Source organism: Xyrauchen texanus, chromosome 13 (assembly GCF_025860055.1).
Source record: "Xyrauchen texanus isolate HMW12.3.18 chromosome 13, RBS_HiC_50CHRs, whole genome shotgun sequence".
In the NCBI taxonomy this organism is placed as follows: Eukaryota; Metazoa; Chordata; class Actinopteri; order Cypriniformes; family Catostomidae; genus Xyrauchen; species Xyrauchen texanus.
The window spans coordinates 35,190,598-35,205,032 of NC_068288.1; the positions used below are offsets into that span (position 1 = coordinate 35,190,598).

Consider the following 14,435-nt stretch of genomic DNA (forward strand, 5'->3'; position numbering starts at 1 on the left):
TTTTTCCTATTTGTAGTGGAGATGAGTGGTACCTGGTGGGGTCTTCTGCTGTTGTAGCCCATCCGCCTCAAGGTTGTGCGTGTTGTGTGTGTGTATGTATGTTGTGTGTGTATGTATGTATGTATGTATGTATGTATATATATATATATATATATATATATATATATATATATATATATATATATATATATATATATATATATATTAGGGCTGTCAATCGATTACAATTTTTAATCAAATTAATTACATGATGTCCCAATTAATTAATCACTCATTTAATCGCATATACAAATATTTGCTGAGAAAGCCCCTCATATAACAATACTTCAATATATGATGATGAAATAATTATACATAGTTATCTTTTAAATATTGTTTTTTTATATATATGTGTGTGTGGTATGTATGTATGTGTATGTATATGTGTGTCTATATATATATGTGTGTGTATGTATGTGTGTGTGTATATATATTCAGATAATTAAAATGCATTACATTCTTGTGGCAGAAGAGTTAATCATTGATAAGACAATACAAAAAAACGACTTTAAAATACAATGTATTGTTTACTACCATATTATTGAACATAATCCATTCATTGGCACACAGTTCACAGTAATCCATTTCACAAGTAAATTTGTCAATCAGTTCGAGATTCATTATTAGGGCTTGTTTAAGGACCCGTCAATTTCAACAAGCATCAGACATGCTTGTGTAGTGTCTCAGTTGCGTTGCGTCATAAACATAAAATTTTTAGGTCACTGTGTCAAGTTAAATACAATTTAATACTTAGAACACATCTTGAGATCCCTTAGTTCGAATTTGCGCTCCATCAAATGTTTTGAACGCAAGAATGTAACGAATGTCTGTTTTGTGCTGTCTGGCTACAGTCTTCACTGTATAAACTGCATGTTGCCACACAGCTGAAATTTAAATTACTGCCCTCTGGAGTAAACGGGTTTGCATTTCTCAGGAATCTTCCTTATTATGGTCAGGGGGCATTGCGATTAATTGCGTAACGTGTTATGCAATTGCGTAACGTGTTTTAACGTGTTATTTTTAATCAAATTAAAACTCGTTAACTCGATTAACTCGTTAAATCGATAGCCTTTATATATATATATATATATATATATATATATATATATATATAAGCACAAAAGTTGTCCAACACCTATATCACCAATGGGAAAAACTAACCTCCCCCTTAAATTTAATAGTAGTTATGCCATGTTTAGCAGCAAGGACTGTAACCAAATGCTTCCAATAACTGGAGATCAGTCTTTCACAACACTGTGGTGGAATTTTTGCCACCTTTTCTTTGCAGAACTGCTTTAGTTCAGCAACATTGGAGGGTTTTCGAGCATGAAATACTTTTTCACAGCACTGTAAATCCTGGAACAGAAAAGGGCCTTCCCCAAACTGTTACCACAAAATTGGAAGCACACAATTCTTTAGAGTGCCACATTAAGATTTGTGTTGACTGGAATTATTACAAATGCCAAACATGTTAAATAAAGGGGGTGTCCACTAATTTGTTGATGTATAGTGTATTGCTTGTGGTTAAATTGTACTTTTTTAACGACCCCTAAGGAAATTGTATACTTGTTGAAGGTTCAATCAAGAGAGGTTGAATAAACAGTTTTTGTTTGTTTGTGAATTTGCTACATTAAATTTGTATTTTATTTTTTAGCTAACAGGCTGAGCCAACATAGATGGACCTAGTATGGCACGTCAGTACGATAACAACCGTAACCATTGTGATAATTATTTTGAGGCCAATGTTCTTTGTCCTTCTCAGTTCTCTAGACATGTAGTGCTTTAGATCTGTTGATGTTTCTGTCCTCCAAACAAATCCAGGCTGTTTTATGTCCTAATGCATGGCCTAATAAGTACTTAAAGGCTATAAATTAATATTCTGTAACCAAGTATTACATGTATGTGATAAAAAAATATGCTCTATGCAGTTACTAAAAGGAGATTCAAATAGATTTGTACGTTTTCTGAAAACGCCACCAAGTCTCTGACGTTTTGGCTCCTAGATATGCCTTGAGTGCCTTCAGTGCAAATCTATGGGATTTTGTTTGTCTTTGGTGCAGCTTATTTAACATGCTACTTTTACAATGTTTTTCATACAAGTTGCCTGTTAAGAAAACTAAGAACTTGCAGTATATTGCAGACTTTACTCTTTTGGGACACATGAAACATTTCACCCTCATTCTTGCATTGTAAGGACTGTCTCCCAGATTTCCAGGGACTGCCATTTTTATTATTCACATTCAGATTAAGATGGTCTCATATGTTGCCATTCTTTTGACAATGAAGCTCCTTGACACGCATTGCCTTGTGTTCAATCTATGAAGCCATCTTAAAGCTCCATTTCAGATTAAACAAATCGATTAGTTCTGTTTGTTAAGAACTGATCTAGAAGATATTAGGATCACTCCATGTTAGGATAAGCCGTTGCAAATATCCCATTAGTAATTCAAAAAGCGAGAATCTGCACAAGATCCACTGCATTATCCTCGTCCCCCTCAACTGATTTGTTCATCTTACCCTGAGGGTTCTGGCATCTGTAACTGTTGGAGAGTAAAGAAAACATCTTTGTGGCAGACTCTGCCTTCTCTACCAAGGAGGATGCGGGAACTGAAGTGAACAATCAACAGAACTTAAATTATAAACTCAAATGTAAACCGTACAATGAAACATAGATGCACACACAGACACGGGAAGTGCTTCGCGATGTAATGCAGCAAAAGTGAGCTAATAGGCTACACTACTATTCGATAATAAATTAATAGATAAGTATTGTATCTTGTTGTTTAGCCATCATGTTAGTGCAGCTGCCAGCTAGATGCAAGCCCGGTTCTGCGGGGTTGCGAACGTTAGGTTAGTCTCAGTTGAATATGTAAGCTTAATAATACTGTATATTGGCAATAAACATGTATGATCTTGCAGATCAGCTTGTCCTAATTTGCAGGTGGAGCATTCTGCTTTCATGCCTCTATTATACAATTGATCATTTGATTAGTAAAGATTTCCGCTCTCAAATTGAGAATTTCATTGCAGAATTATCTCACTTAATCGACTACACAAAATCTAAAGTGGCTCATAACTGCTGGTCAGTTTCCCAAAGCCAAATCCACACTTTAACGAGAAATTAAACATAAGAAAATTATTCTAGATTAGTAGTTGCAGATAACATCTTCGACATCCCTTGCTGCATTCATGCGCAGAGAAAAAAAAATCTATTTACGATGTACATTAGGGGAAAAAAATCTTGGCAGTGTAGGGCAGTGTAATTTGTGAATTAATTAATTTGTATTTGTTTTAGGATCATTTAAACATGATTTTCAAATATATATATATATTGGACAAAATCTCACTTTATGCAGGACAAATATTTTTTATTTGTTAAATCCATGGATACACCTTGCTGTACATATAAAGAGTGCATGCACAACACATGAACACAAGTCCAGATTCACTTTATAATGCTTTAAAAATATAAAGGAAAAACAAAGGTGGTACATGGTATATACTAATATAATAATTATTATATAAATAACCACAGTCCTATTAGATTGCATATGATTCGTGCATATAAAACTATTGGGAATATTAATAAAGCAACAGCACTGAAAAAGAGAAACTTTCACTGCTGTTTTCTGAATAAATTAATACACCCTTTAAAACTGAACACAAAATTAGAATAAATTGCTCATTTTAATTTACAAAGTCTGATAGCATTAAATCAGAAACCTATTAATTAGGGCTGTTAGCGTTAATGCATTAATCGCGATTAGTTAAAAACAATCCATAACGCGTTATTTTTTTTTAATCGCGTTTCAAGGAACGCCTTTTTGTCCCTTTGACTAGCCCGTAGTCAGCCCCTTTGGTTTGTGAAGCGGTAAAAGGTGATGGATAGAAAAAGTACGACCGGATTTTTAAACAGCCTGTTTAACTTTTAAAAAAAATCAGACGGTTCCGTTGACAACACTAAGGTACAATGCAGCATTTGTTTCAAGGAGTTCAGCTACCATCGGAGCACGTCAAGTCTAAGTTACCACCTCCAGGCGAAACACCCCGGTGTTTCCCCTGACGCCTCCCCGCCAAGCAAGCCGCAGCCTCGCCAAAGAACTATTCCTGAGTGCGGGCGTCGCAGCAGACCCTTGGATGAAAATAAGTTAACCACAGCGATCGCCAGATGGGTGGCAACTGATTGCAGACCAGTCAACATTGTTGAAGATTTGGGTCTCAGGGATGTAATCAGGTTGGTAAGTTCTGAACCGGCTTACACGTTACCATCGCGGGGAACAATTGTTGCTCGCATAGAGGAGCTTTATGAAGCTGAGAAACAATCTAAAATCAATCTCCTGCGAAATGCAAATGCTGTGACATTAAACGGGGATCATTGGACGTCAGTAAGAAACCAGAATTATCTTGGAGTTATTGCACACCATATAGACGCTGACTGGAAGTTGCATTCGTTTGCTTTAACGGTTAAACACTCAGAAGAACGGCACTTTGCAGAAACATGTGCCGAACAATTTTCTGAAGTTGCAGAGCAGTGGGAAATTGCGGGGAAGGTGACAACAATTGGCACCGACAGTGCCCGTAATATGACAGCAGCAGCAAGACTCCTGCCATACGAGCACATGCCGTGCGTTGCGCACAGTTTACAGAGATCGATCACAATGTCACTCCGTGACAGTGGTCTTGAGAATGTCTTGGCAAAATGCCACAAATTGGTTGGACATTTTAAGCATAGTCCAGCAAATGCAGCTGAATTGCGAGCACAACAAGAGGAGTTGGGACAGCCACAGGAGCCCCTCATCCAAGATGTTTCCACCAGGTGGAACTCCACTCTCAGCATGATCACCCGGCTTCTGAGAAACAAGGACCTTGTCAAGGCTACACTTGAACTCCATCAACAAAGAGGCACACCAGCCATGCTGACTAATGCAGAACTGGAGAAGATCGAAAAGCTTGAAACACAGAGTGGCCTGATAAATGTAATCTCTCAAAGTAAGCACTGCGTTACTTTATTCCTCCTAATATTTGGAAGTTGGTCTACATTGCACTTTTTTTTTTTAATAAAAAAAGGTCAAAAAGGAAATTGTATGTGTTCTTTTGATTCCCAATGAAAACTCTGGTAAGATATACTACATTATGGGCTTAGAACTGCCTTGATATGCAAAATAACAGAATTTTACACGTGCAATTCAAACCGCGATTAATCGCAGTTAACTATGAAGCTTCTGCGATTAATTGCGATTAAAAAATTAATCGTTTGACAGCCCTACTATTAATGTATCAAATTTACAGTATAGTCATTCCGTGGCGACAACTGAAAAACAATTATGAACTTCACTTTTACTTGTTATGTTTTTCATGGTACTTGTCCATGTTTTCATTATTGCCATAAAGGACTTGAAAGTTGAAAAGGTTGTGGTTTTCTGGGTTTGTTGCATCACTTGGGTCCAGTTTAAACTGAAAAGCGCAAATTTGCGCATATGCAAGTTTCCGTATCAACGCAAATATGTTTCATCAATTGTAGAAGCGTGTTTGATGACTTGTTTAAAGTAAATAAAGGTAACTGAAATTTAAGACATTATTTGAATATGTTCAAAGACATATATGCTAACAGAGAAATATTTGACTGACTACAAATGATAAGGAAGGTCTGGTTGACCCGATTAACAGCAGTTGTAAACCAGTCCAAAATAAACAGTGAGATTTTATATACAAAAACATACAATCACTTAATTTCAGATGTGTATGTTACTAATCATTTGATAATTTAATAAATGTTGGCCTATGGTCAATATTTCACCCAGAGTGTCCCACCACTCCTCTTCGCTCACATGCTCTGGCTTTTGCATCTCCTGGTGGTCGGCAGCGGGTTCTTCCGCCTTCAGGCTAGCTGCTCAAGTACCACCGTATCATACCTCCCCCAGCATCAAGGACTTTCTGATAGCGCTTCTTCCTCATATCCTGGGTTTCGGCACTACTGTGGCAGACTCTGCCTTCCCTACCAAGGAGGAAGCAGGAACCGGAGTGAACAATCAATAGAACTTTAATTTCAAACTCAAATTAAACAATACAACGAAACACAGACGCACAGACACGTGCATCCCTCTCTCTCAACTGCATCCCTCTGTCTCCAGCTCATCCTTATCCCCCTCCTGGCTGATTAGGAGGATTCAGCACTGGGCGTGCATCTTCATGGCCTGGTCCCCCTCCTCATCACAATCTCGTTGAGCCCTCGTAGTCCCTTACAAGAGACTTTTCTCATGAAATGTTTGAAGCCATCAGTCATTGTATCGAGCACAGTGTGATCTGCCAGAAGATATCGAGCACAGTGTGATCTGCCAGAAGAGATGTTCCATTCACAGTTGGGATTTAGTAATTATTTGTCATCTCTGGATGACTGGTTCACATTTGTACCCATTCCAATTTATTGTCAGACCTTGTATTTACCTAATTAAATAAAAAAATCTTTAATAATGCTTGATGCATCTTTTATCGTCTAAGATTTTGTTCATCTTTTTCCTATATCTCTGTAACTTAATTAGTTTTAGCGACATGCCAACAGTAACCATAACTGTTGGACTATCTGCACACCTAAACATTACCTGAGAAGTTGTATTTTGAAATGTATACCCAGTAACTTCCTAAAACCGATTGCGACATTTTATCACTTTTTGATTTGTAAATATTAGCCCCTAATAAACATGCAAAAAAAATATATATTTTCTTTTCTAAAAATGTATGTTCTTATATGGGGACAGCAGGACTGAAGTTTAAATTAATACCAAGCTTTAGAAAGTCTTTATTTAATATCAAATTGTTCATTATGTTTCCAGGAGTGTTGGTTATTAATTTTGAATAAAAAAAAAATTTGGCTTGATTTGACTTGTTACAATTTTATTTTTTTCTACTTTGGTAACAAAATCTCAATGTTCTCCCTTTTCAGTCAAACAAACAAGTGAGCCAGTGCTAAAGCATTTTTACCAATAAGATAGCATAAATAATTCTGATTCAAAATAATGGCCAGCATCATCCAATCACTGCCAGCCATGTTAAAATAAACTTAGCATTATCTCTGAATCTATTTACTGATTACCATTGCTTCCAACCATGTTAAGTGGTGGTAACATCACAGCCTGAAACTGAACTATTAACTGGAAGTTTTGGAGTGTATGCACTTAGCTGCATATTAAAGCCAAAGGATGATTCCTTGGTCTGTTGCTCCCTATTTCGTGATTGACTCAATCTCCGGAGTGTTGTCTGTCTGCACTGGTCTCAACAGTTTGAAATGCACCTTATTTTCATTCCTACTCCATATACAGCCTCTGAAAGCAACAATTTCCATCATTTGAATGCACCTATTTATTCCGAATGTGATAAATAGCCCTATAATCCTCATCTGCAGTCATCGTGTTTAACAGTGTGCCGTTTCGTGATAAATCGCTGACATGTTCAAAATGGCATATAGCATGAAACTAGAGACTTTAGTCTTTTGACTTAAACAGGTTTCAGTGTAAATATAATTAGGTTTCCTACCAGATGTAGTTTTGTTTGTGTTTCTCCCAAAGACAAACTCTGTAATCAGCGCCATGTTGTTTTGTCACGTGACTACACTGAAAGTTTAACACTTTAATAACAGCCCAGAGTGTCCTGAACTGAGATCAGTCAGTTTAAATGAAATTAAATTATACATAGAATATATCAAAGAGAAAACATAGTGTTATTAAAGCACTGTCACTACAGCAATACATTTCAAAACCATTACTGTCAATTCATATTTTTAATTGTTGATTTATGTGCTCATGCAAATTAACGTCTGGCTATTTAATAAAAAAAAAAAAAAAAAAATGTAATTAAATTTTTTTGGCCATCTTGCGTCATGAGTACTGTTTTTAAGGGGAATTTAACACCCACCATATCCTTGTGCTAAGAAAAGCTAGATGCAGCACCACAGACAGACCCAAAAGCAAGTGTCTCGGAGCATTTTTAACAGTTGAAATTCCTTTTAACCTGAAAATATTCAGCACTTCTGCGTGAGACACTGAAAAACGGCAAGATGTTTAAAAACGTTAGTTTAGTGCATAGGAATTATAGGAAATATACTTGGGAAACTGAAAAAACAGCACAGGGGGATGCTGACACGTGTTTGGTGTGGATGGCCCCTAAGAATGCATGTTAAAAATGTGTTAAAATAATTCAGAGACACCTGTGTTGTGTTCCATTCACTGTTTTTGGATATTTCCTTTTACTTCAGTGCCACTCATAATTCTGTTGTTGGAACAAAACAAATAAAAGAGAGAAAAACATAGTATTTAATATCGGAGCTTAGTTGATGAAAATGTTATGCTATTTGATCTGATCTGGTGTAAAGGAATAAAAGATTGTGCAGGCATAAAATAAAATTGTCCAGACATAAAGAATCAGACGAAGAACATTTCCGGTAACTGAGACAGTGAACACACCATCTTGAATGTAAATGCAGACAAATCATTAAAAAAAAAAAAAAAAAAAAGAAGAAAAAATCTGTCCATGAACACAAAGAAAACAGTGGCATTGCATTATATAATAGACATTATTCATGCTAGCACCATCTTTGATTTTTAATGGGAATGACAACGAGGCTGTGAGGGATAGACTTCCAGTCTCTTCAGTGCCACAAACTGTATAAAGCTGTTTAAAGCTCCTAGATCACATATGATTTTCTGCAACTCGTGTTGTCTGGAGTTCTTTGTTTACTGAATATACTTGGACAGAAATCTTGTCATTGTTCTGTCCATGGAATTGATCCAAAAACAAATTAAACTGCTGTACAGCCCAATGAAGAGACTGTAAAGTTTATCCCTCACAGCCTCGTTGTCATTCCTATTAAAAATCAAAGATGGTAGTATCGTGAATAAGGTGTATAGTTCTTAGATGTAGCAGTTACACTGTGAAATTGGACTATGCCCATGACTTTGTTTCCGAAAGGACATTTGTCTTCTATGTGGGCAGGGTGAAAAGAAGCTTTCTAACACTTAGACCCAATGGAAACAGCAAGCTGTGATGTATAGGGCAGTATTTACAAAAAAAAAGTGTGTGTGCGAAAATAAAAATAACCAGTTTTTGGTAAATTGGTTTGTGGCTTTTAGACAATGTGTGTTTTCTTTGATGACATCTGTTTACAACCCCATTTCTGAAAAAGTTGGGAATGGAAAATGTAATAAAACAAAAAGTGACTTAAATTCTATTCACCTTGTGCCATATTTAAACTATAACAATATTTGATTATTTATATATATATATATATATATATATATATATATATATATATATATATATATATATATATATATACACACACACACTGTATATATACTGTTTTAAATGTCATATTATAAACAAAGTTGGGACAGATGAGTGTTTACCACTGTGTAACAGCACCATTTCTTCTAACACTTGTTAAGCTTTTGGGCACGGAAGACACAAGTTTAAGTTTAGCAAGCAGAATTTTCCCCCATTCATCCATTATGGAGATCTTCAGCTGTGCAATTGTACAGGGCCTTCATTGCCTTATTTTGCGCTTCATAATGTGCCACACATTTGTCTGGAAAAGATGGTGTCTGGATGGCAGCATATGTTGCTCCAAAATTTATACATGTCTTTCTGCATTAATGATGCCCTCATAGTTGTGCAAGTTATCCATGCCATGGGCATTGACAAACCCTCATACCATGACAGACAAACAGCTTGGATGTGTGACATATTTTGTCCCGCTCCGGTGTCATAGGCTATTTTTTACAATTCCCATCTGTAATTAAAAAAATGTTTCATCAACACTCAACATGTAAATGTTTCTTTTTTTTTTTACTTGTAAAATTGTCCAGAGGGGTTATCTGAGTTACTGTAGCCTTTCTGTCAGCTCGAACCAGTCTTCTGTTCAACAGAAGTCAATCAGTCTTCTCCAACAACTCTCTCATCAACATGGCTTTCCATCTGCAAAACTACCACTCACTGGATGTGTTTTGTTTTTGGCACCGTTGTGAAGAAACTCTAGAGACTGTTGTGAGTGAAAATCCCAGGAGATCAGCAGTCACAGAAATACTCTGCACTAATAATCATGCCACGGTCAAAATCACTGAGATCACATTTTCCCCATTCTGATGGTTGATGTGAACATTAATTAAAGCTCCTCATCTGTATCTACATGATATTATGATCATTATGCTCTGCTCTGCTGCCACATGACAAACATAGATTTCTGACCATTTATAACATGGATCTCTGAGGCCAACTGTTTTTTCACCTCACAACTGATGTGACCCAATTTCAACTCTAGTGAGACTTCTAGTTTAAAGTGTTAGGAGGTAGTCGAGTTGAACCTCTCAAACAGTAGTCAGCCCTGACATGCCAAACAGCACTGAGGAAAAGAGCAACACTGTGCTATGCGCTAATTTTGTATTTATTTTTTTTTTCATTATACATCACCTTTACAAAAAGTTATATTTTGACAATTTTATAGTTTCATATGAAATAATCTAATGGTAGAATCTATTAGACCTCATTTTAAAATCAACGTTTCATGATGTGTTCAGCTAGCATTTAGTTTTTCATAAATACTATAAATTGTTATTATTACTATTATTTAAGACTAGCTACACTGCCCTAACCATGGTAGTAAAGAGCCTTTCCTCCTGTGTAATATGTATGTTCTGTTTGAATTCTGTTTGAAACTAGTAAACAAACAATAATAATGGGCTCATATGCTCTTAAATTTTTAAAAGGGGGGAGAGAAAACTTCCTGTTGCTTTTGTTGTTGACGTCAACAACAAAAATAATGTCTGTTGCTGCATGTCCTTGTACTTGAAAATCATGAACAAAACTATGCAACATAAAAGGAAATGCGACCCAGGATACATTAAATACAGGTTGTGTTTTTACTATGGTGTGTCGCCACTTGATTTCCAATGTAAAATCTGCATCCTGAAGCAAAACCAGTTGAGAACCACTGAGATAAAGGAGCAGTCTGGCTGCACTGGCACACCTACAGTATACACTCACCTAAAGGATTATTAGGAACACCTGTTCAATTTCTCATTAATGCAATTATCTAATCAACCAATCACATGGCAGTTGCTTCAATGCATTTAGGCGTGTGGTCCTGGTCAAGACAATCTCCTGAACTCCAAACTGAATGTCAGAATGGGAAAGAAAGGTGATTTAAGCAATTTTGAGCGTGGCATGGTTGTTGGTGCCAGATGCCGGTCTGAGTATTTCACAATCTGTTCAGTTACTGGGATTTTCACGCACAACCATTTCTAGGGTTTACAAAGAATGGTGTGAAAAGGGAAAAATATCCAGTATGCGGCAGTCCTGTGGGCGAAAATGCCTTGTTGATGCTAGAGGTCAGAGGAGAATGGGCCGACTGATTCAAGCTGATAGAAGAGCAACTATGCCTGAAATAACCACTCGTTACAACCGAGGTATCCAGCAAAGCATTTGTGAAGCCACAACACGCACAACCTTGAGGCGGATGGGCTACAACAGCAGAAGACCCCCACCAGGTACCACTCATCTCCACTACAAATAGGAAAAAGAGGCTACAATTTGCAAGAGCTCACCAAAATTGGACAGTTGAAGACTGGAAAAATGTTGCCTGGTCTGATGAGTCTCGATTTCTGTTGAGACATTCAGATGGTAGAGTCAGAATTTGGCGTAAACAGAATGAGAACATGGATCCATCATGCCTTGTTACCACTGTGCAGGCTGGTGGTGGTGGTGTAATGGTGTGGGGGATGTTTTCTTGACACACTTTAGGCCCCTTAGTGCCAATTGGGCATCGTTTAAATGCCACGGCCTACCTGAGCATTGTTTCTGACCATGTCCATCCCTTTATGGCCACCATCCCACTTAATGCACCATGTCACAAAGCTCGAATCATTTCAAATTGGTTTCTTGAACATGACAATGAGTTCACTGTACTAAAATGGCCCCCCCAGTCACCAGATCTCAACCCAATAGAGCATCTTTGGGATGTGGTGGAGCAGGAGCTCAGTGCCCTGGATGTGCATCCCACAAATCTCCATCAACTGCAAGATGCTATCCTATCAATATGGGCCAACATTTGTAAAGAATGCTTTCAGCACCTTGTTGAATCAATGCCACGTAGAATTAAGGCAGTTCTGAAGGCGAAAGGGGGTCAAACACAGTATTAGTATGGTGTTCCTAATAATCCTTTTGGTGAGTGTATGTTAATTGTTAATAATCACAGGACATTATTTTAAAAGATCACACAGCTGATGTTATTTTACATTTAGTAGTTCATTTAATATGCTATGCTAACATGTAAACTAACATGCTTTTGTTAGATAGCATGTTATAATTGCATGCTATTTCTTTTCATGTTTATAATTTTGTTTATTATTATAATTCTGTTAGCTTATTATATTTTATTTATTTTTTTTATTTTATTTTTTTTTTTAACCATACTAAAAAAATAAAGTTATTATTTACATTTAGTTGTGTAATTAATTACGAGTGATTTGAAACAAGGTTGCATTAATGTATTAAACCACCAAACAATCAGGATCTGCCAGTGTTGTTCTAAATAATTGGATTTCAGTATAAGCACACAAATTTAGTATTGGTGCTTCCCTAATAAATAAATAAAGAATAAAATAATTCCTTTGTCATAAGTATACTTTTCTGAAGTAATGCATTTATACATATATGCAAATATTGTTTCATGGCCAGTAAGATCAATTCACATTCCATTAGCAGCTGTACTAAAAAGTTAAATTTGTGCTAGAATGTACTGAACATGCTAAAATGAACTGCACTTATTTCCAACACTTAAAGAGTTTTCCAGAGTGAATCACTGATAACATGTTATTTAGACAGTTTATTGACCGGCAGAAAGCTTACCCACCGTGTGACTCAGGGTAGGAGAGTCACGTCTGGTTGGTTTCTGAGAGAAATCTTTAAAATGGTAAATGGTCTGCACTTATATAGTGCCTTGTTTTAACCTTAGCGGTTACCAAAGCTCTTTACACTGTGTCCCATTCACTCACACTCACACACCAATGACGGCAGAGCTGCCATTGGGACCATCTTGGGGTTCAGTGTCTTGCCCGAGGATACTTTGGCATGTGGGCCAGGAATCGAACCTCCAACCCTGCAATTGGTGGCTGACCCACTCTACCATCTGAGCCACAGCCACCCGAAAAAGTTGCGGTGTAGGTGTTGTGCTTGTGTCTGCCATATGGGGGTGCACACTAAAGCAAAACAAGAAAGCACAAGTTGAAGACAAACTGGCTAAATTAAAATGGTAGTAGTGAATGATTGACTGAATCTGAACTCTTGACAGGAAATGGCTTCAATCTGTTGCACTTTTGCAGGCTCCATCGCCTGTGAAACATATGCCATTGCTCTAATATTGAATTCAGTAATTTAATCATCATTTATGTGAGTGCTGTTGTTTTTTCCCCCATATGATGCCCATGTTTGTTTTTAAAATGGAGATTTTGAAAAAGCTTCTATTGACTGGCTGCAATCTGTGCATTGTGCCGTGACGAATGCTACTAAAAGTGTTTGAATGAGAACGATAACTCTGCTGTCTGCAATAACTCTTTGTAATGATTATGTGGGGGAACTTTTTGGCTCACATTTCAAGACCTCTGAGGTCTTTTTGAAACATGACTTTTTGTTCGCTTATCTGTCTTTCTGTTCAATGAACGTGTGTCTGCTTTAGTGTCAGAGGGACCCATTTCAACAATGTGAATTTTTCTCTCTATAGACAGAAAGAGTGATTCTCTCCTGCAGAAGTCCAGTGCGGCTGGTTAGAGAAAGAGGTCTCCACTCCCACTGGGAAGAACTTTGAAGACCCAGAGAAGAGACATGTTCTGTAAATTGTGTAACAAGAGTATCAGTTTCAATGTTTTTCTGAGCTGAACGTGTGTTCTAGATGTCTGAACTGAATGAATGTTATTTCCAACATGTAATATGTATAGAAGTTTTTATCATTTCATCATGTTGTTTTCTCCTATTAAAAAAAGGAAATAACTTTGTGTATATGTAAATTAATGTACAACTGTACTTGTATTTCCATAATGAAATACCAGTGCTTGGAAGGTTGCAAATGAAGTGTTAAAAGTTTTAGGGAAGCTTAGGATTTAGGCTTTGGATCTGCATAAATTAGTTTGCATTAGAGCCGTTTTGCAGTTGTCATGACACTGTCAGCTGTGTATGAGAATCAACACATAATGCAACACCAACTTTACAGTGTTGTCAGCAATAGAGTGCAACAGTCATGTTCCGGATGTATAAATCCCATTACTTATTTATTTTATTTTTTTCCATAGGCGAATACATTTTTGACAATAACTTAAAAATTTTAAGACAGTCCTATCGTGAGCTCTGAAGTTGTT

At 36.8% G+C, this 14,435-nt stretch overlaps 1 protein-coding gene across 2 annotated transcripts in view; it reads left to right on the top strand.

Moving 5' to 3' along the window:
• The window catches only part of LOC127653807 (E3 ubiquitin-protein ligase RAD18-like), a 79,630-nt gene extending 65,637 nt beyond the window's left edge, over window positions 1-13,993 (top strand). Inside the window, exon 12 of one of the 2 annotated variants that reach the window (XM_052140582.1) lies at window positions 13,805-13,993. In XM_052140582.1, coding sequence (XP_051996542.1) covers window positions 13,805-13,888 — 84 coding nt within the window. In that variant the 3' untranslated portion in view covers window positions 13,889-13,993. The remainder of the gene's footprint in view (window positions 1-13,804) is intronic. The other variant, XM_052140581.1, reaches the window with a different exon arrangement.
• The last annotated feature ends 442 nt before the right edge of the window (window positions 13,994-14,435 follow it).